Source organism: Spea bombifrons, chromosome 9 (genome assembly GCF_027358695.1).
Source record: "Spea bombifrons isolate aSpeBom1 chromosome 9, aSpeBom1.2.pri, whole genome shotgun sequence".
In the NCBI taxonomy this organism is placed as follows: domain Eukaryota; kingdom Metazoa; phylum Chordata; class Amphibia; order Anura; family Pelobatidae; genus Spea; species Spea bombifrons.
In genome coordinates this window covers 31,002,342-31,024,374 of record NC_071095.1, presented here as the reverse complement: position 1 = coordinate 31,024,374, position 22,033 = coordinate 31,002,342, and the positions used below count along the sequence as shown (strand labels likewise).

The window sequence follows — 22,033 nt, the reverse complement described above, 5'->3', positions numbered from 1 at the left end:
GAACATGAACCTTTACCTCTTCATACAGGGGTACACACGGTGAGCTTTCGTTTTCTGAAGTAGCCCAACTTTGACTCTCCATGTATTTTGTCTTGTCTCCAATGTATTAAGTAAATATTTCTTAGCAAAGAACCCGAATCATTTTAATGAGAGTATTGTCGTTGATCGGTAGTCTTCTTCTTGGCTACCAGGAGGTCGGACGTGCATTTCCAAGCAGTGTATTCTAGACCACTAACAGCGTGGAAGGAAAAGTACTTCAAATCGTACTGTATTCAGACAAACTGTATACTACCGGGTAACCATCCACACTCCGTTGTATAGAGGTGGTAAGGTAACAGCAAATGTGCCCTCTTCAGGGTAAAATAAAGTCTATTTTGTTAGTTTGGGCTTGTTTTGTTGTACAACAAAATATCTTATGTCTAGTTAATATCAAATTTGGTAATTTGTCATTGAATGTCTTACTTCCATTAACTGCCCATATCCTCTGCCACCAAAGTGACCAATGACAAGCTTGTATTCTTAAAATGTTGCTACCTGATTGCTCGACCTAATTGCCACTTGCCTTATATGTACAAAATCTAAATGTATGTTGGTTTATTTTCGGTTGGGAAAAATCTAATCTTAAGAAAAAACAAAAAATCGGTAAAAATAAATAAAAAAAAAAAAAAACAAAACAAACAAAAAAACAACCAAAGGACATTATATAAAAATCAAAGGTATTTGATAGAATAAAAACCTAGTAGATTAACTTTGTAGCTTGCACTAATTCAGGTATTGAAGCAACACACTGTATTCATATTTTGACTGCTGTAATCACAAATTTAAGTTAGGATTTTCAGTTCTTTAAAAGAAAAAAAAGACAAACTTTAAAGTGGGGGTTTTTTTTGTTTATATTAAAGGCAACAATTATGCTTTCTCCAAATGTAAAACATCATGTTTGCTCTGGCATTTCTGTGTTCATACCAAAGAGGGCACAGCATCGGACTTTTTTTTTTTTTTTTTTTTAAGGAAACAAGGTTGGCAACTGTTTCGTCTTCTTAATACATCATTATGGGTGAAGCCATCTTTCCCCAGCACTTGTGGAAGCATGGTGTAAAGCTGTTTGTTTAATTTGCATGCTCAATTAAAATGGTTCTGGTACTGTTATTAAATTAGATCCTGACAAAAAGTGTAGGACCATCTTTCAGTGTACGAGTAGAGCTCTAGCTGTGCTGTCAGATAAGTAGTCTTAGCATTTTGTATAATGTTAGCAGAGCTTCTGTTGACTGTTTGCTTCCGAATGTCCAAGACCAGATATTGCTGTTTCAGATGTTTACAACAAAATGCATTCATTTTAAGTTTGTTTTTATCAAATAGTCAAATGCTTATATTAAATTTATCATTTTTTTGCTTGTCACATGGAGTCTCATGCTGATTGTGAAAACATTTGAATGGCTTTCTGTGTTCTGTTTTCAAATCATCCTCGAGGGCAACAAAAAAAAAACCAACTTTGTTTTGAATGCAGCTTTAGCTGATGTTGGCTTATTAATACATTTGGATTACTGTATGGTTTCAATAACCAGGTGCCGAACAGTTTAACACCCAAGCAGTATAAGAAATCTGTTTTAATGGTTCCCTTTTCTGGCAGGTTAATGGGTGATGTCTTCTTCTCACAAAGTATTCTGGCCTTCCAATGAAACTCTATACTCTCATTTTAATTCTCAGGTAAAATGTGGAACTCTGATCTCACGGTGTCAGACACAATCACTTTGAATTGAACTTTTGCAGTACTATATTCACAGCTGGTACCGATCTTCCATAGGAACAGCTCTGTTTCCAGAACCTAAACTGAGAGGCTGATTAAATGTTTAGGGTGTATTTCCCTATCGGCCTACTGTCTTCCTTTTGAAGGCATGTCGGATGAGCCAAGTCTCACAAACAAGTCTGTCTATCTTTCACCATAGAAGACAAAACATTTGTCTTGTACCTAAGCCATGTTGTATATAAGGCAATTATATTGGCACATATCAAGAGGAAATAATTAGGTTAGAGCTGGAGATTATCTTATCCAAAGTTTATTTTATAATTGTTATGTTGAACTTTTGGTTCTACCTTAATTCTCTTCATTCTGTACAGTGTTAACAAACTTGTAGTTGTAGTTACCTTTGAGTATAATAATAATAATTTATATTGATATAAAATAATATTTTCCCATTTGCTCTGAGACCTACATTGCTATGTCTGAAGGAGGTGTGTGTGTGTGTGGGGGGGGTATTAATTTAATACATTGAATAGGACTTTTCTTTGTAAACTGAATTTTTGTGAGGTGTCATATTCAGTTTGTGGGGTCTCATTCCTGGGGATTGTTTTAAGCGAGTCACAAATTTAATTAGCATTATGAATGGCTGACTTAGGTCAAATGCAAAACATGAACTGTCCCTGTGTAACTGGTGAGATCCCAGCATTTAGGTCTAGTGAATATTTTACTCTTCTAAGAGCAGGTGTTTTCATAATAAGTTTTTTTTTTTTTTTTTTTTACTCCATCTTCTAAATGCTTATATACTTTTTTTTTTCGCTTTTGTTTCATTTAAGTAAAATAAATTGAGTAATGTGTTTTTAAGATTATCATCCACGTTAATCGGCAGACATTGCATTACACCACACTGCTTTGAGCAATGCTTATTGTATTGTGTGGTTCCACTTTCTAGCTCTCGCATAAAGTGGTATAGCTGACACTGGTTTTTATAGTCTGTTTTACAGACGACTGATGGCAAAACCAGTGGTACTGGATGCAGTACTGAACTTGGCCACTAGAGGAAGTACAGTTGCAGCATTTGTATCGATCTCCATAACACCAGGAGCCGGCCACTCAAAAGTTTTCTTAGATGATTGTGGTTTTTCTTTTTTAAAGGGATTATGGCTGCCCCTGGTAAAGAATTTACAGATTTGCATGGGAAAAAAAAGAACTCCGTGCCATGCAATTATTGATCACCATGCTTGTAAAATAGCCTTTTATCATGTTTAGTTAAATGGCATATCCAGTTTTGTTTTTGTGGTATGCATTAAATCTGCATTTTGATAATTTAAATCCTATAATAAGCTGTCGTATACAAGTGTGCTGAAGAAAATCGCATCTGTTGGTAACTTGATAAATTGTATAGATGCTGAACCATGAGTGTCTTTTAAAGATACGAAATGTAGACCTTTTTTTTTTTTTTTACGCAAAGAACATTGTATTAGATTGCTAAAATCACCAACAAGAGAATAGATCCTATGTTATGTATATACAAGAGATCCCCCCCCTTTTTTAAAAATTAAACCTTTGAAGATTATTATTCCTGAAATCATCCGTTCACCATGAGATAAAAACCTAATCCCCACACAAGTAAGTCGAGTGAACAGAGCCGTTTATAGGGTTTATACCGGAGCCTTTTCCTCCACGTGTCTTTTTTTCTTTTCCTTCAACCAGGTTGATTTTGCTGAAATAGTTTGCGGCAGTATGTATTTTGATATCTATTGTGTAGATTTTGAGCGGAGGGTCATCAAGCAATGTCAATTTACAATTACCGCCTCTATACGCTGACGGTGTGTGGTACATTCCATTGCACTATCTATCCCTTATGTTATTTGTCCTGGTTGCTAAAGGTAAATACTGTCAGGTTTTCAGTGCAGAATGTACACATAATCAGATGTACATTTATTATGTCAGTGGCAACCGTCTCCTGTGGCTGCACCTAAAACAGCATGTTGTTGGTCTTTAAATCTGTTTCTGTTTTTATTAAAATTCTCTTAATTGATGACATTACAAGCATTTAAAATGATTGACAATGCTGTCCTTTTTACATAAAACTGGGGAATACTAAATACATGTAACATCCATTTTAGTCCATGATTTTGTAAAAATGCACTTTTTTTTTTTCCTCTTCCTTATGTGGTCTCCCAGATCTGTATTTCAATGTTTACAGATGGAATGGACAAAACATTCCCTATAATCTTATGTGAAAATATATATATATATATTAGAAGTCATTCTTTAAAAGATAATAAATTTGAAAAATTGTATTGATTTAGAATATAATGGTTTTGTGCATTTTATTGTCTCCGATATCAAATCATTGCTTGGTAGATACAAATACTGTACATATTCCTTAATGCAGTTCTTAGCTGCATAGCTCTAATTAGGCCTGGAAAATATGGTTCAGGTTTACTAGTCCGAGGAAATTACCCAGCTACTTGCCCTGTCTGAACTCCTAGCCAAGCTCTTAACTGTCCCCACCTTGAGCGGCATCTGGTTCAGCAAGAAAATCCTTAGGATCGTCCATGTGTTTGAGGACCATATGAGAAGAGAGGAGATTTAATCCCAAACCCTCATACTTTGCACAGCTATACCCTCATTGCTTTTATAAATGCTGCTATTGTGTAAATATCGGCTATTGCTGAGAAATATCTTATTGCCTGTTTTCGTTTACCTGTCCTTGAGCCATGTCTCTTAATGTTTTTAAATTGTCGCTCGTACTTTCAAAAAATGCTCCTTTGCTTATGTAAGTAGTGTCTGCCTCCTTCGATTTACTATATCTTTTAGGTACCCTTTAAAGCTGCCATTAATTCTCATTTGAAGACTAAAGGTCACTTGCCAGAAAAAGGTGAATCATTTTCGCCATACTGCATTTCACTCATCCCCTTCCATCCTTGTCTCACGTGTATGTAGCCAATCTCTCCTTTAGATTGAGAGGCCCTCTGGACCTTCATTTCACGTAATGTTTTACTGCCTGTCACCCTATTAAATTGTTTTATACTAGAGATATGTTGATGCTTTGTAAGTGATATAGTAAAACCAAACCTCTTCTTCACGGAGAATCTCCTTTTTTTTATTTTTTTTGTGCCCCCCACACAAGTTATATATTGGAAAAAAACCAAGAGCAGATAAAACTTTCTTTCATTAAAATTTTGAGATGTAAAGTCCAACATTTAGTATGAATAATGAAACATTAAAATAATGAAAATATTTGGGGAAAAAACTTTTTTTTTTTTTTTACAACCTTTACATGTTTATTAGGATTGTTTGCACAGATTACATACAATAATAAAGGTACATCTCATTTTTAGACCTGCAATAGTATGTATTTTTGAAAAGTAGACTTATTAAAAAAACTTTTATTTGTTTTGGTTTTTTGTTTTTTATTATAAGACATTGAAAACATTATCCCTAAACTACCCACCAGGAAAGGAGGACCCCATCTAAAACCGAAGACTCAACTTAATTATAAAACAAGCTTTAAAACGTTTAAAATGTATGCTTTCTAAACGTCCACTTGCAGCGGTAGATTTGGAAGCAGCTGTCGGTACACAGACCTGGCAGAGATTGGCAAGAGGGGCGGTAAAAACCACTGTCCATCCTACTGCCTTTTCTTGCAGCAGACCTCCTTTTGTCTCTGTTGCTTATTTTGGGAGGCAGTTGGTGGAATTCACCCTTGGAAGTGTTTCCCAGAGTCTGGCAATATCTTCAGGCTACAGAAGTGCAGGGTTAGGAGGTTTTTTTTTTTTTAAATAAACGTTTGGATGCCTGCTTGACCTCAAGGAAGGGGTATTTCCAATTCCAAATTTTGGCTTTTTGGTTAACCAAATATGGTTTCCGGCATTGGTCAGAGAAGTCAACACCACCCATGTGCTTGTTGCAATCCGCTATGCACTTTTGGCTTGGTGACGTTTTCCCCCTGTAACGCATGCCACCATACTCATCGTGTATTGTGGACAACATACACACATTCTTGTGGTCTGTATACTTCAGTGCCAACAACTCCTACCCAGTTTGCAGGAACCTCACCTTTGAAGCTGTAGTGCAGCACCTAAAATAGTTGGTATGCTTGATTGTGGATGCATACCTGTGCATTTGTTAACTTTCTTTAACATTATAAATAATACATTTCCATGCATCACTCTTACATACAGACACCACATGTGTTTACAATTGCACCTCCTGAAGCACTGTGTAATTATTGACTTATCTTGCCCCTACATATTTACTCTTGTATCCTCATAGTGGCTCCAACACAAATAAATATAAAAATATTAGCTTTAACACCTCACCCCTGATGGATTCACTGCCTCTCCCCATCATCTCTACTTTTGAGTTTTGGCTGCTCTGAGCCCTGTGTACAAGAGCACCAGGGCAAGCTTGAGTTTAATGAGCTTGCCATTAGTCCTCCGTCAATGTCCCACATCTGTTCATTGCTTTAAAACAATGTATACAAGTTACAAAGAATTAAGGGATGCTCCAACCATCGCATGTGCTTTAATGCAAATGATAGCTGAGTTAAGGGGGGAGCTCAGGTACAAAAGAGAACTAGAGAGACGTGTTTACAGAAGAAGAAATTCTATTTGAACTCTCAAAAGTAAAAACCAATAAATCCGCAAGACCCAATGGAATACATACCAAAATCATTAAGAGTTTGAAAAAAAAAATGTATTTAACCAGCCGCTATTAATGGGAATACTTCAAGAAGATTGGAAGTGGTAGTACCACCAAAAACGTAGCAGGGAACACTTAGCAAACTATGGACCCATTGTTTTTCCGTGTCGCGCCTGGCATGTCAATTGTCTCTGAAGATGTTTAACCCCTCCTCTTATGGGGGGACACCTCTCTTGAGCCGAAAGCCTACCGCCAGCTCGTGAGTAAATCTGCAGAACCTTCAGAGTAGCAAGAGCAGATATCTAGGAGAAGTAAATTATTCAGACGCACACAAAGTGTCAGTTCTCAGTCACTTCTCAATTTATTCATTGTTGCAAGCGGGTTTAAATACTGTTTCAGGGAGGCTGCTACAATACCATTGACAAAGAAAAATGTAACACGTAACATATAGTGGGTACAACTAATCTACATCAACTATAGAATAAGGTCAAAAGTTTTTTTTACACCAGAGTAGAAAACATGTTATCTTGTTACCCAAGGATGAGAAAGAAATCAATAACAAAAACTTGTCTACACGGGCAAACGGGTCTATAACACGATGTATATTTAATACAAAATGGTGTTCATCTGAATTCCATATTTACAGTCACTAAGGGGTTAAAATATTTGAATTCATTAGGCAGAGGCTGAACGACAGGAGACAGAAGGCTGTAGTTAATGGTGTATAATCAAATGAAGGTACCGGGACCCATACTTAATATATTTACTGTGTATATTACAAAATGTCTTTTTGCAGATGATACCGAGGAACCCGGGTGGATCAGTCTGGCCCAGATTTCAGATGTGGAGCACGGCTTCCATAATGAGGGGGGGGGAGGTTTTTCTTTGATTTCTGTCTTACAAAGTTAGAAACGGGTTTGGTGTTTACATCGTCGGATTTGTTGCTTCAACTACAAATGGCATTTGTGTTTCAAGCAATTAAATCATTAACGGTTACACTAGATACTGTAACTTTCATGTATGGAAATGCGAATACAAACCATCCTGTTTGGTGTTTATGAAATGAGTCACTTCAACAGGTAACAGGCAAGTGATCACTTCACTTTAATACAATCAAGCTATTCTACTGTATCCATAGCCATATGTCTCAGCACGCTCCTGAACAAACATCTGTCAGACGCACTCAAAGTAACACACCTCAAAGACACAACTGTCTACTAATCTACATAGGGATTGCTATTTAAACAGCTGTCAAGATCACATCCGACACTACTGTGGTGCAGTAGACTGTAGTGCTTCTGTGTGTTTGTGAAGCATTTTTACACACGATGAAAGATCGCTGCGTGTGGTGATTGCATAGTGTATATACGCATAGAATTGTATATTTTATTCACACAGTTTTTTTTCATTAGTTAGAAAACAATACTTCTGTCACATTTTCCTACTCCCCTGGAAAATCCATGTACACACACCATTATGCCACGAACACAACTTCGGGCATTGCAACTTAAAGTACCTTTAGCTAAAGCGATACATTTTGTTACGGTAGTTAACATGCAATGCGTATGCTACAAAATTAGTTATTTTGTCATTCGTGTTTTATTGTGTATGTATGGTTTTGGGGGTAAGACAGAAAATGGGTTAACAGAAAACTAGTATTCCGTTATCCCTCACAGAGACGGGCGGGAGACGCGGACCCCGGTCACTAAAAGGATTTAAAGAACCAATCAAACGCCTCCCTTGTTTGTCCAATCAGAATCTGGATTACATCCGAGCCAGTCAATTCTCCAGACATTCCTGGGGTCTCGTTTCTTGTGATGGAGGAATCCTGTCAGGGGAAAGTTTTTGCAGCGAGTCTGGACTTTCGCTTTATGACTTCTCTTTGAACTCCGGTGTCTTCTTCCTGTTCTGTATCGGAGGGGGAAGTGAGGCTCCGAATTAACTGCTCTGCTGGCGTTTATAAAGATGACCCGACTCCGCGGATAATCCGGGGTAAGAGAATGTCTATTTGCTACCAGTTCCTGTTGGATTTACAGCAGTGATTGATTTTCACGTCATGTTTCCTCGCCCTCTGTACCAAATGCCGGTAGGATTTCAAATGGGGGCTGCTGGGCCACACAGTGGGGGTGCTGCTGCTGATCTCCGGCGGATTGCGTCTCACCCGCTGTCTCGCGGTAGCAGGGGCAACAGCACACTTCTGCCCTCGATGCTGATGTTTGGGGTGATTGTAGCGTCTAGCGGTCTGCTTCTTATGATAGAGAAGGGCATCCTGGCAGAAGTGAAAACCCCCCCACCTATGGGTGATCATGCATGGCGCCCACACAGCAGATCTCTAACCAGCGAGTTCAGTGAGGATGACGTGGAACAGCAGATTCTGCAGGACATAAGAAACCGGACAATGAGTGGCATCTGCGGGCAGAAGAACATGCCCCACACGGTGTGGGAACTGCCTGTTCTGCAGCGAAAGACGGTCCTCAAACATATACTCGTCAACGACAAGTACCGGTTCCTTTACTGCTACGTGCCCAAGGTGGCCTGTTCGAACTGGAAGCGGGTGCTCAAGGTCTTGGATGGGTCTCTGGAAAGCGTAGACGTGAAGGTGAAGATGGACCACAAGAATGACTTGGTGTTCCTGTCAGATCTCAGCGCGGAGGAGATCAAGTACCGCCTGAAACACTACTTTAAGTTCATGTTTGTCAGGGACCCCATGGAGCGGCTGCTGTCAGCTTACAGAAATAAGTTCGGAGAAATGAAGGAATACCAGCAGAGGTACGGGGTGGAAATAGTTAAGAGGTACCGGAAGCACGGCCGCGACTCAGCGGGGGATGACGTCACCTTCTCCGAGTTTCTCCGCTACTTGTTGGATGAAGATGCGGACCGGATGAACGAGCACTGGATGCCGATGTACAACCTGTGCCAACCGTGCGCGGTCAGCTACGACTTCATCGGCACTCACGAGAGGCTCCAGGAGGACGCCAACTATGTTCTGGATAACGTGAACGCCCCGTCTTCTGTACGATTCCCCGAGAGACAAGCTTGGTACAAACCAGTCACCAAAGAGACCCTGAATTATTTCCTGTGTAATACCCCTAAGGGGTTAATCAAAGAGCTTCTACCGAAGTACATACTGGATTTCTCCCTCTTTGCTTATTCCTTACCAAATATCACCAGTGAAAGTTGTAGGCAGTGATGATGTCATTTATATTATCCATTCACCTTGATATCCTTTTCTATTTTTCTAATATGACCGATGTTTAAAGTAATTGCAAATATATATATATATATATTGTAATTTTGTACTTTTCCTTCATACAGTGTATTTCTATGTGACTGGTTTTGTAGAATAACTGCATTGAATTTTGTATTTTGCCCAGAAGCCATTTTAAAAAAACAAAATATAAAACTTGGCAGATCTTCAGGGCAGGTCTATACTTGTTTAAAGCCCTTTGGTTAGTATTCCTTTCATTGCTTTAAAAGGCAAAAACCCAAAGTAGTTTGACACCAAAGAATTCCAAGAGCCAGTTCTTCTGCAGCTTTGATTTTTTTTTTTTTTTGCCCAGAAGCAGAATTTTACAACTTTTTTTTTAATTGTTTTTATTACATGAACTGGAGATTAATTTTCTATGTGTGTGTGTCTTGATAACTAGATCATTTTTTGCCAGGAGGTTGTTGTAATTAAGGAGTTGTTCCAGTGCTTAAAAGTTAAAGCACGTTAAAATATTCTATGCTTTAATAAAGTAATCCAAGACAAATAATATGCAAAATGGTGCATTTTCTTGCAAGATAATATTTAGTTTATTTAAATAACAATGCCAAATTTCCATCCAGAAAGGTCTTTACAGTTCTAACCAAGTTCAGACAATAGAAAGTGACACGGGCATTATATCTAATTATATCTAATACACAGTAACAGAGTTTTAAAAGAATGAGCTCCAGGCTGTCGGAATGGGGCTCCTAGTGGGGTCAGACGCATTTATACATCATGACCTTAGAGGGAGTATGTATCAAAAAATGTAAAAAATAGACATAAAAAAAAAAGAAACTGTGTACAGAATCTTGTAATTGTCACATGGATAGCCATAAAATAAACTTTATCTTGTAATAGTGTGCTTTGATTTGCATTGAACCTAGGGTAAAAGCTGCAGCTTTGCAGCTGCAACTTTCATCCTCTACTGTGGCTTTAAGCAGCCAAAAATCTCCAGGACATGGTTTCCATGCATGTGCACAGGTGTCCTGCACCCACAAATCCGAGGAAACAGAACTCCACCCGAAGCATTCCCAGGTATGGTGGTACTGGTGATATTTGTGTCATTTTTTCCTAGCCACCAATACTTAGCAGTGCTGATTGACTTTGCCCCTGTGACGGCACATTAGCCTACAGTGCTATCGTGCTGGATGGAAGCCAAGTGCGTTCAAATCTCTTTCAACAAGGAAAACATCGTTGGGAGCACCCTCAATGCCTGTGAATGCAGTGCATCTTGTCAAGCTGTCTTGCTGGCAGGCGAGCAACCATTCCTGAAGTTAAAAGAAGGATGTTTTACTTAAAACAGCGAATGAAGGAAATCCACTAGGCAAAAATTACATTATTGACGGTTTTTTTAAAAAAAATCTTTACATTACTCCCAGCAAATTCCTTTTATTACAAGTAGTACATTAAAAGCAGTTTAAACAAAATAGTTCCAGTTTCTGCATTATATGTTTTCAGCCATCTGTATGTGAGCCTTTCACAGGAGAAAAGGGACCTTGGCAGCCGTTAAATGGTATGCCAGTGGCTGCAGGCTGGATACGCAGCCACTTTCACAGGCCCACTATGCGTTTCCCCAGTTTTCCAGATGGTCAGGTCTGTATGTATTCTGCCTGTGTTGTCTTAGCCCAATCTACTAGACACCTAATTATACCACTTGTGGCAAACAATGCAATGGCTCATTGTTCTCAACCAGCTGAACAATTGAACTAATGAAAGAGTATGTAGGAGTGGGCTTTATAGCATAGACGCAACTAACAGGGTTTGCAGCACGGGGCCTTTGTCTCTTAGTACCGGATCAAAATTGTTTAGAAAGGGCCCTTCTTACCTGGACCGCAACCAATCCAGGTCGGAAGTAGTGATGTCCGGTTCTTTTTATCCGATTCTTTTCAGTGATCCGGATGAATCGGTTCAGTAGACTGAACAATTCATTTGTAAAAGTTCAGTCTCTGAATCATGGGGTCTTTAGTGTTAATTTAGGGGCAGTTATGGTTAATGGGGTCTTTAGGGTTAATTTAATGCTGAGGAATGAGGGTTAATTTAATAAAGTTAACTTAAGGTGCAGTTAGCGGTAAGTGGGGCAAACTAAGGGGAATCTAAATCCTGGGGAAGTGAAGATTAACCCTGTATTTATTTATAAAAGTATTGTGACCGTGAGATTCTTTCAACGACTATCTGCCTTTAGTGATATCACGAGAGTAGGCAGGCAGGAGGGTTCATAGTCTCTAATGAAAGGGGCGGGGCCAATCATCAGTGTGAGTGCAGGGAGGGACTGGGAAGTAGTAACTTCTGTGAGTTACACGGAGTGATGCGAAGAATCGGATTATTTCAATGAACGACTCAAAGTGATCCGACTGTGCACAAGCAGCCAGAGGGAAAGCTGCCCGAGTAGTGAAAGGTAAGCGGGGGCAGGAGGTGGGTTGTATATGCATGCATGTGTATTGTGTGTGAGTGAGAGAACATACCTGTGTACTTGTGTGTGTGTGAGAGAGTGAGCATGCATGTGTATGGTGTGTGTGAGAGAGCATGCATGTGTACTTTGTGTGTGTGTGAGGTAGAGCATGGGTGCGTAACTGTGGTGAGATGGTGTATGAGTAAGTGTGTGTAATTTGTGTAACTGTTTCATATTGGAAGTGGGGCAAAGAAGGCACAGACCAGTTGTGTGGGGGCAAGGATGGCACAGACTAGCTGTTGAAGTTGGAGGGCCCGGGCCCCATGGTTTCTTGTTATGCCCCTGAGCCATGGCTATTAATAATCAGTGAGGTGCAGGACAAGTCACTCATAATATGCCATGCCCGAACACAATGGCAGCCTTTATGTCTGCATATGAATTAAGTTTATTGGAACAAAAGGCCTTTTAACCCTCTATGTGTCACTCTGCCCCATGATATGCATTTTAACCCCATATATACCACTCTGGCATTTCTGGAGACAGAGTGGCACATAGAGGGTTAAAAGGCATACCATGAAGCACAGTGGCATATAGAGGGTTAAAAGGCATATCATGGGCACAGTGGCATATAGAGGGTTAAATGGCTTATCATGGGGCACAGTGGCATATAGAGGGTTAAAAGGCATATCATGGACACAGTGGCATATAGGGGGTATCAGGCATATCAGGGAGGCAGAGTGGAATATAGGGGCTATAAGACATATCTGGGGGGGCAGATGTGCATAATGGGGGGGCAGGTTGGCAAATAAAAGGAAATAAAAACAAATATTTTTCTCAATCATAGCTTTTATTAAATATGAAAAAATAGTTTATATGGAATAATATTTACTAGTAAAACTTTTTTCCTATAGGATCATCTTATATTCAGACTTTTTTTTTTTCTCCTAAATTAATATTCAGATTTTGTGGGGTCGTGTTATAATTAAGCAAATACGGTAACACAAAACCGTTACTTTTCCTGTCACTGATTCTGGGCCAAGAAAGTTTTGTCCTCTGACGTGACTACAAATTCAGGAGGGCATTTTATCTCTGGATAAGTAAAAATTCAATAGTTCAATTTATTCCTACAGTAAGTAAAGAGCCAGGACAGGCTCTGCCACACCGACACCCAGCCACACACACCAGGACAGGCTCTGCCACAACGACACCCAGCTACACACACACACACCAGGCCCGGCTCTGACACACCGACACCCAGCCACACACACACCAGGACCGGCTCTGACACACCAACGCCAAGACACACACACACACCTGGACAGGCTCTGCCACACCGACACCCAAACACACACCAGACCAGGCTCTGCCACCCACATCCGGACAGGCAACACAGCCAGCCCTATATGTACTCATGCCCCCAGCCTGCCCCTCCATTCAGCCCCTAGGTATATTTGTGCCCTCCAGCCAGCCCTACAATGTGTAGCCGCCAAGCCACCACTCCCTAGTCTTGATTTATATGACGCCCCAGCCTGCCCCTCTTGTGTAGTGTTGCCCATACTACCTTATGCCACCCAGCCCCCCCTTTAGTATCATGTCATGTCATCATCAATGTCATGTTTTTGGTTACTTTACTTTTTTCCGGACTTTCCCCCCTGCTCTTTGCTCTCCTCCACGGGATTGACTGCCACAAGAGGAACTCGGTTGAACTCTGTGTGAGCCTCACTGATGCATTAGGCAGCATGGCATCTACAAACCACAAGACTCCTGGAACAATGTCCTTTGGACAGACCAGACCAAAGTGGAGATGTTTGGACAGCGCCACGTTTGGCAAAAACCAAACACAGCATATCAGCACAAACACCTCATACCAACTGTCAAACACGGTGGTGGAGAAGTGATGATTGACTTGTTTTGCAGCCACAGGACCTGGGAACCTTGCAGTCATTGAGTTGACCAAGAACTCCTTTGTATACCAAAGTATTCTAGACTTAAATGTGAGGCCATCTGTCGAACAGCCAAAGCTTGGCCAAAATGTCATCATGCAACAGGACAATTGATCCTAAGCACATCAGCAAATCTACAGCAGAATGGCTGAAAAAGAAAATAATAAAGGTTGCAATGGCCCAGTAAAAGTCCAGACCTCTGAGCGTGTCAGGACGTAAGGATGTGACGCTGCACGCTCCAGGAGGCGGAGAGTAGGGGTTTCCACGCGGCATGAGCCGCCTTGCAGAGATGGCGTTCCCGTAAGAGAGACTCTTACATTGATATTGAACTGTATTCCCGAGCCGCTGCCGTCAGAGATATATGCTGTCCAAGCCACACTGCTACAATCACGCTTCATGCTTCGGGCATATTGAAAAAGCTGTACCAACTGTATTAAGCTACACTACGAAGCACCAAGGCGTATCAAGAGAGACCAAATTATATTCACCCTTTATAAGTTGTCTAAAACGCTTCAAGCTGCACTAAGCTGTATCACTCAAGCTGCATTAAGCTGTACCGAGTTTTTACAACACGCGGAGCTGTGCGAACCTGCCGGTAAGAAAAAAACATATTTTGTTATTGTGCCGACCGTAATGTTAATACCGGCAATTCTTTACATTACTGCGCCGTAACAATAGCGTATCGCTGTAAAGCTATTTTGAACCTGGAAAAGACATAAGTAGAGAGGTCATTTTCAAGAGTTGTTTCCAAGCTGACTTATGACTGACTCCTGACCTATATACTACTCCTGTTTGATACGCTTCCCTATAAAGGAAGAAAAAAGGCTACAAAGGAAAAAGGAAAAGAAATCAAGAGAAAGGGAAGGAGCAAAGGAAAAGAAATAAAGAGAAAGGAAAGGAGGAAAGAAAAAGAAAAGAAAGAGAGAAAAGAAGGAGGGAGAAAGTTAAAGATAAAAGTACAGTTAATAATATTCCTATTCCCTCTTAAAGGAAAAAAAAGAAAAGATAGAGTGAAGAGGAAGGAGAGGAGGAAGAGGGGAAAAGAAAAAAAGAAAATAAATTATTACGCTTATATCTATTCTTTTGTTTTTTGTTTTTTTTTGTTTTGTTTTTTTCTCTAAGAACCTAAGCTACGTAATTTTTATTCACAGGCCGAATCATTATCCTCTATGGAAGACACATTGTCCAGCCCAGCTAGACCTGACTCTACACTAATTACGAAAATTGGACGATTTAATGCAAAACATAAAACAAGAGATCTATAATAGCTCAAAAGAAATTAAAGCCGATATAGCTACTCTGACAGAAAAAAATATAAAAATAGAATCTAAGCATGTCGCATTGGAGACTAACCAGAAAAGGATGATGGAGTCTGTCAGTAATCTAGAAAATAAATATCAAGCTCTACAAATTAAAGTCTCTGATCTTGAGGACCACTCACGCAAATCGAACTTGCGATTTAGAAATATTCCAGAAACTTATTCTAATGATAAACTGCAGACCTTCACACTCGAACTAATACGCAATATGCACACAGAAGAATCTCTTTCAGTTAATATACCGTATTTGCTCAATTATAAGACGACCCTGATTATAAGACGACCCCCCAAAATCTGAATATTAACTTAGGAAAGAAAGAAAAAGCCTGAATATAAGACGACCCCAAAGGAAAAAAGTTTTACCAGTAAATGTTAATTCATGTAAACTATTTTTTTTAATAAAAGCTATGATTGAGAAAAATATTCTCAGAGCAAAACCCAGAGTGTTGCCAGGTATGCCTGTAGTGAAATCTTTTTTTCATTCGCTATAACTAGAGATAGTAGCTTAAACCTCTTTTTGTAAACTGAAAAGAAAGTAAATTATCTTAGAGTCATTAACTCTATAAGGGTTAACATCAGCCTCCACTGGAAGACCTTTCCTACATCTCAAGTAGGGATTTCCCCTTTGAATCCCGCGTAAATAAACTATTAAGAGACTTTCGCCTCCTGTAATTATATTGTAGCACAGTCTGTGTATACTGCCCGTAATTGCGTGCCGTACTGTAAACGTAGAACGATACACGTATCTCTACACGGACTGTACGTCTTTCCACAGGGGCCGGCTGTCAGTCAGTCACTAGCTACTCTCTGCTCCTTGACGTGGCACTGGGCGCCGCCATGTTGATGACGTCACATAGTGCGCTGCTGTGCAGCTGAGTGCTGGTGGTAGAGGGCTACGGAGTGAGAAGTAGAAAGGTAAGTGTGAGCGAGAGAAGGAGTGACGACGTAAAACAAGTGAGTGGACGGTCTGTCAGCGAGACAACGTTTAAAGGCGAGAGTTTGAATAATAAACGCAATAGGCGCTGACAGCCGTGAATAGATGTGGAGGGTGAGTGGGACATTGGGTTGTGGATAAACAAGACGAGTGTGAGTGGACTTAATCTAGCTGGTGACGTTTCTCATTCCCTCTAATTGAATATTAAACGTCACATTTTAAGGTAAGTGGGGAAAGTGTCTCATTCATTACCACAAGACTTTCACGATCTCTTTACACTCATTCTTGGGCAAGTTTAAGTGGAGTTAACTTATTATTGGTTTAGATATTTGCCTGGTAATTCCTCTGTATTATTGTTATTTATTATTATTATTATTAAAACAAAAAATTACTTCTCTTGTGTATCTTTTTTTTTTTAAATTGTTTGTCAACCATATCTATTTTTCGAGGGCTACATTTATATAGTCAGCAATGTATGTTTATAAACATATATATATACTGGTGTGTGTGTATGTATATATATGTATATATATGTATGTATATACCGGTATGTGTGTATATATATATATATATATATATATATATATATATATATATATATATGTGTGTGTGTAAACTTGCATAAAATGTTTATCTCTTTTATTGCAAAAAATAAGGGAAAAAATAACGAAACTAACGGCAATAAAAGTAGTACTATTTTTATATTAAGTTTATGCCGACCACCTTTTAATGCTAGCAGCCCAAAATGATAGCGCTATTATTCTACATACTATGAAAAACCTTGAAGAAGGGACGTGTGGTCCCAAAGTAAAGTAACTCCTGTGAATGCCTGGTTATCTGTTTGTTGTATCCTGCTGTGCGTATAAATATATATATATATATATATATATATATATATATATATATATATATATACGCTTTACACACAAACCGGCAATTGCTCATTCTTTATATTTCTTTTTTCTGTTTTATCTTGTAAATCTAGACCTGTGTATATTGTATTTAGGACCCAAAGTCTTTCTTGGGATTGCTTATAGCAAAATCCACGCATCTTAATGCTCTCAAGCCCCGAGAGGGATGAGGTTAATGGCAGTGGTAGTTATCATTGTTAAGGGTGGTAATTAAATTACAGTTATCTGGAATGTTGCTAGGTGTTAAATTGCATGGTCCTAACTGTAATGCAAAACATCATGGCTGCTTTTCTAAGTGAATACATATATATTTTTTTTTTTCAGGAAGAGTTGGAACATCTAACAATGACGACCTTCCTGGAGTTTATTCAGCAGAATGAAGACAGAGATGGTGTACGATTCAGTTGGAATGTTTGGCCATCAAGCCGCCTGGAAGCCACTCGAATGGTGGTCCCGGTAGCCTCTCTATTCACACCACTAAAAGAAAGGCCTGACCTACCCCCTATACAGTATGAACCAGTGCTCTGCAGCAGGACAACATGTAGGGCAGTGCTGAATCCTTTGTGGTATGTTTTTATCATAAACTACATTAATGTTTACAATCCATAGGTTTTTAGACAAAAGCTGTCATTATTTTGGCATGCAGAACATAAAAGAAATCTTGAAGGAAGGTGGTGGAGTTTTTTTTTAATGCAAACTGAACCAGCTATAAAGCTGCCCCCTGACTTTTAATATATACCCAAGAGACATTTTTTTATGTATCTTACCCAATAAAGCCACACTTGGGTTTTTTCACCAAAGGGAGCGTTTGCAGGAGAATGCTTACAAGTTGGTTGTTTGTGAAAAGTCAAGCCCAATGAGCTTCTTCTTCTTCAAAAGAGCTAAGCTGGTCCTACCTAATATAAATTAAATTGGCGAGATGAAGTTCAGTAATAATCACCAGCTGATTATACCTTATACATGGTGAACTGAGGCATTCTTGCAGTTGAATATAGCAGGGGCTGGGCCTTTATAATGCTTAGTGAAGTCAGTTAGTTGAAACTGCATCTGCCCTGCTAACTAACACTTTAGTGAATAACCCATTCGCCAGGCTTGTCATTTTTGCAGCAAAAAAAAAAATACACAATGCAACTTCACAATGTGAATTTAGCAGGGCATTATATGTGTGTGTATGTAATATATATATATATATAATCTTATACACATCTCTTTGGCAAGGCTTTCCTATTTGCTATATAGCGTTTTGGTGATATTGCATAGTTTCATCTCATCTGCAACGTGTTAGTTCTTTGTGAAGTACGATCATTTCATAATGTTCTTTCATAATGAGATCTAGTGATACTGAACTTATTGGTGTCTATGTAAAAAAAAGACTCTAATATAAAAAATAAATATATATATATATTTTGGAGACTTGCGCAGGGAAGATGGGCCATCCTGGTTTTCCTCCATTTCCGGACTGAGTTTACAGAATCAAACCAATAAAATAAAAAAACCCGCAGCCGTAACGGTTTATTAATGATATAAAAATATGTAGATCTTAATTAGGGGTTTGGTAGAATCACAGATAATATTCTTGATAACAATGATTGTTTACAGCAGCGTAGTCGGGTAATGTCTAAATGTTTTTGGGGGGGGTGAAAGAAACATGTTAATGTTAAGACACTAGCCTTTATTTTCTTGTAAACTGTGGTTTGATGTTTCTGTTTTATTTTGAAGCCAAGTGGATTATCGAGCAAAACTTTGGGCTTGCAACTTTTGCTACCAGCGAAATCAGGTGAGGGGAACTTTATATGGGGACGTTTGCTATGTGAGCCCGCTCAGACGGAGTAGGCTATCAAATCTATGAAACTGCAAAGTACAATCTGTGGATTTCATAGGCAGAATGCTATAAAAAGTTGTATTGTTGTAGGCATGGTATGTCTGCTTTATAAAATCTGTTTCAAGTGCGGGGTCTTTAAAGGATTGAACTTGTCTGTTAGATCCCTGCACTGACATTTTATGTTTAATTGGCTTAGAAGGTACATTTTTTCCAGATAAAATAACTCCTTGGTATTGTGGGATTGGTTACAACTTGATTATATTTCAGTGCAGTATACTTATTAAGCTTTACTGTGGCTGGAGGTTGCATCCTAACATAATCAGCATTTTCCTTTTTCAGTTCCCACCTACATACGCTGGTATTTCTGAAGTGAATCAACCCGCCGAGCTCCTGCCGCAGTTTTCCAGCATTGAATATGTTGTCCAGGTAAAGTGCACGCTGTGATGGCGTCATTTAGTTCAAAATACACAGCAGCTTGCAGATGCTCATTCCTCATACTAATTTGATGCTCTTGTGTATTTCCTTACTTCTGTACATTTGTAGCACTCTTTCCTGTTATTAAATTGCAACAAGTACCATTGTAAATATTTTGTGTAGTATTTCTGTGTCTCATTTTGCAGCCTCTAATGTATCTCTTTCACATGTGCAAAAGTATAATCCTTCCTCCATGTGCTTTGATGTTTCACATTTAGAGAGGTCCCCACATGCCATTGATCTTTCTTTACGTGGTGGATACTTGCATGGAAGATGACGACTTACAGGCTTTGAAGGAGTCAATGCAGATGTCTCTCAGCTTGCTGCCACCTACAGCCCTGGTGGGGTTGATCACTTTTGGACGGATGGTTCATGTGCACGAATTGGGTTGTGAAGGCATCTCCAAAAGCTATGTTTTCCGAGGGACCAAGGATGTGTCTGCGAAACAGCTCCAGGTAAAAGACAAGCAATTTGCACAATGCACCACCAGCATCAGGTTCATCTGTGAACCCCATAGCAAAGTGGTTTCCTCTTTTTCAATGAGTGCACAACACTGATATAATGCACAATGGGAGTTACTTATAAAGAGCAGTTTGAAATAGTAATGAGGGTACTTTTAAAACTGCACACATATATCTAATATGTTAATCTAATGGAACTTAATCTAACAAAAATGTAGACTAATAGTCATATATTCAAATAAAATTCTGTCTAATACCTGGTAATAAATAGGCATGGTTGTTAGACCTAAATAGCATTGATTTCTTGATTTTAACTTTTTTCCCCCAGGAAATGTTGTCACTTACAAAACCAGCTGCTACTCAGGTAGGACGTGGGCCGCAAGTTCAGCAACCTCCACCTTCCAACAGGTATTTATTATAACCTTGTAATTAAAGTAATATAGTCTGTAAGCGACAGGTGTGCTCGCATTACTTTCACAGACCCATAATTCCAGACCGTGTTTGGGCCGTAGGAAATAAAATATTCTCTCCAAAAGATGGATCCATGTGAGAGTCCAAGCAGGATGGTCAAGCATTTCAACTTGCCCACATTACTATGTATTATGAAAGGCTACCATTGATGAGCTTCTCCTCCAAGAAGGACTGAGCTGGCTTAGTTAAATCAGAAGACTGATACTTCTCATCGCATTATCTATGCACTATGCAGGTCCAGTTCAGCTCTGTGTGCAGGAAAAGATCACTGATGGTAGCTTAGGTTTTTTTTTTGTTGTTTTTTTTTTAATGGACAACAAAAATTGTAACAAGATAGTTCTAATTACCCTTTACATTTCACAGCGGTGTTGATTTAATGTTCTGTAACAACTGATTTAGAACATACTGTAACAGTTTTTTCCCCTTGTGCTGATATTCTATAGAACACTGATGCATAATATTCCAGTAATTTTATAGTACACATATCCTTTTGTTATAAGGTTTCTTTATTATTTAAGATTGCAAGTGCTTTTTCCACATCTGGCTATCTGGTAATTGTAACAGGTTACAACAAGATCTGTTGTACTTCAGATGTCCCCTTGTTGAGATATCCCGAATTAAAATGTTGCATTATTGTCTAATCCCATTGTGTTCTTATAGATTCTTGCAGCCAGTACAAAACATAGACATGAATCTCACTGACCTGTTGGGAGAGCTGCAGCGGGACCCCTGGCCAGTCACACAAAGCAAGAGACCTCTGAGATCGTCAGGAGCTGCTCTTTCCATAGCTGTTGGGCTTCTCGAGGTGATGTGAGAGAGATGTTTTCTGGCCAGTCCTAAAGACTTTGATCAGAAATGAATAGCAGTACTGCTTGCTGTGACTGAAATAGGGAATCATGACAGGGACACCATGAGCGAAGCCTGACATTTTTTTACCACTAGATGGAGGCCCTTGAAGCATAGTTTAATGTTGCCTAATGTAGTCCTCCTTTTGAGTTCCCGTTGTCTTCTGATTTTTTTCATCATTTTCTTCTTCTAATGTAACGAATAAGATACATTGTTTAAATGATAGATTAAAAATGTGTTGTGTTAGGTGGAAATATATAGACTCGTATGCTTAAAGCCTCATCTAACAGACAATGGCATGTCCATTTACATCTGTCAAAATTCTACAAATTGAGGTCTATTCAATAAACTGTGAGTGCTTGTGAGTTGACTAAAAATGTGAGTTTGCAGTAGTGAACCCTCACGAGTTGGACAAAAGTCCAACTTCTACTTTGCGTGTGGTGTGAATAATAAAAGGAACCCGGGGTGAGAAGGCTGTATATTGCCCTGTATATAAGGCTCGGTTCCCTTATTACTTCACTTTTTAGTGAATAGATCCAATTGTCTCTTGCACTTATGTTGGCCTTTTATTATTTCAACAGTGTACCTTTCCGAACACTGGTGCTCGGATTATGATGTTTATTGGAGGTCCAGCCACACAAGGTCCTGGCATGGTAGTGGGAGATGAGCTAAAGACACCTATCCGTTCCTGGCACGACATTGAAAAAGACAATGCTAAATATGTCAAAAAAGCAACCAAGGTCAGCCCTGCATATGGTTATTCCCTTAAAAAACAACATACAGCAAAATACATAACTACTATTGTAATTATACATGTTGTTTGAAGAT

At 39.2% G+C, this 22,033-nt stretch overlaps 2 protein-coding genes across 3 annotated transcripts in view; both read left to right on the top strand.

Annotated features, from left to right (window-relative positions):
- Positions 1-8,147: 8,147 nt before the first annotated feature.
- CHST14 (carbohydrate sulfotransferase 14) lies at positions 8,148-9,617 on the top strand. Its single transcript, XM_053475174.1, has one exon. It carries the CDS (start codon positions 8,445-8,447, stop codon positions 9,576-9,578), a length of 1,134 nt encoding a protein of 377 aa, XP_053331149.1. The 5' UTR covers positions 8,148-8,444; the 3' UTR covers positions 9,579-9,617.
- Positions 9,618-16,069: 6,452 nt separating this feature from the next.
- Positions 16,070-22,033, top strand: part of LOC128504740 (protein transport protein Sec23A) — a 31,209-nt gene continuing 25,245 nt past the window's right edge. Inside the window, exons 1-8 of one of the 2 annotated variants that reach the window (XM_053474926.1) lie at positions 16,070-16,201; positions 17,456-17,697; positions 18,851-18,908; positions 19,293-19,379; positions 19,646-19,882; positions 20,217-20,296; positions 21,020-21,164; positions 21,787-21,945. In XM_053474926.1, the coding sequence (XP_053330901.1) occupies positions 17,477-17,697; positions 18,851-18,908; positions 19,293-19,379; positions 19,646-19,882; positions 20,217-20,296; positions 21,020-21,164; positions 21,787-21,945 (987 nt within the window). In that variant the 5' untranslated portion in view covers positions 16,070-16,201; positions 17,456-17,476. Of the gene's footprint in view, positions 16,202-16,297; positions 16,444-17,455; positions 17,698-18,850; positions 18,909-19,292; positions 19,380-19,645; positions 19,883-20,216; positions 20,297-21,019; positions 21,165-21,786; positions 21,946-22,033 lie in introns of those variants that run through there. The other variant, XM_053474927.1, reaches the window with a different exon arrangement.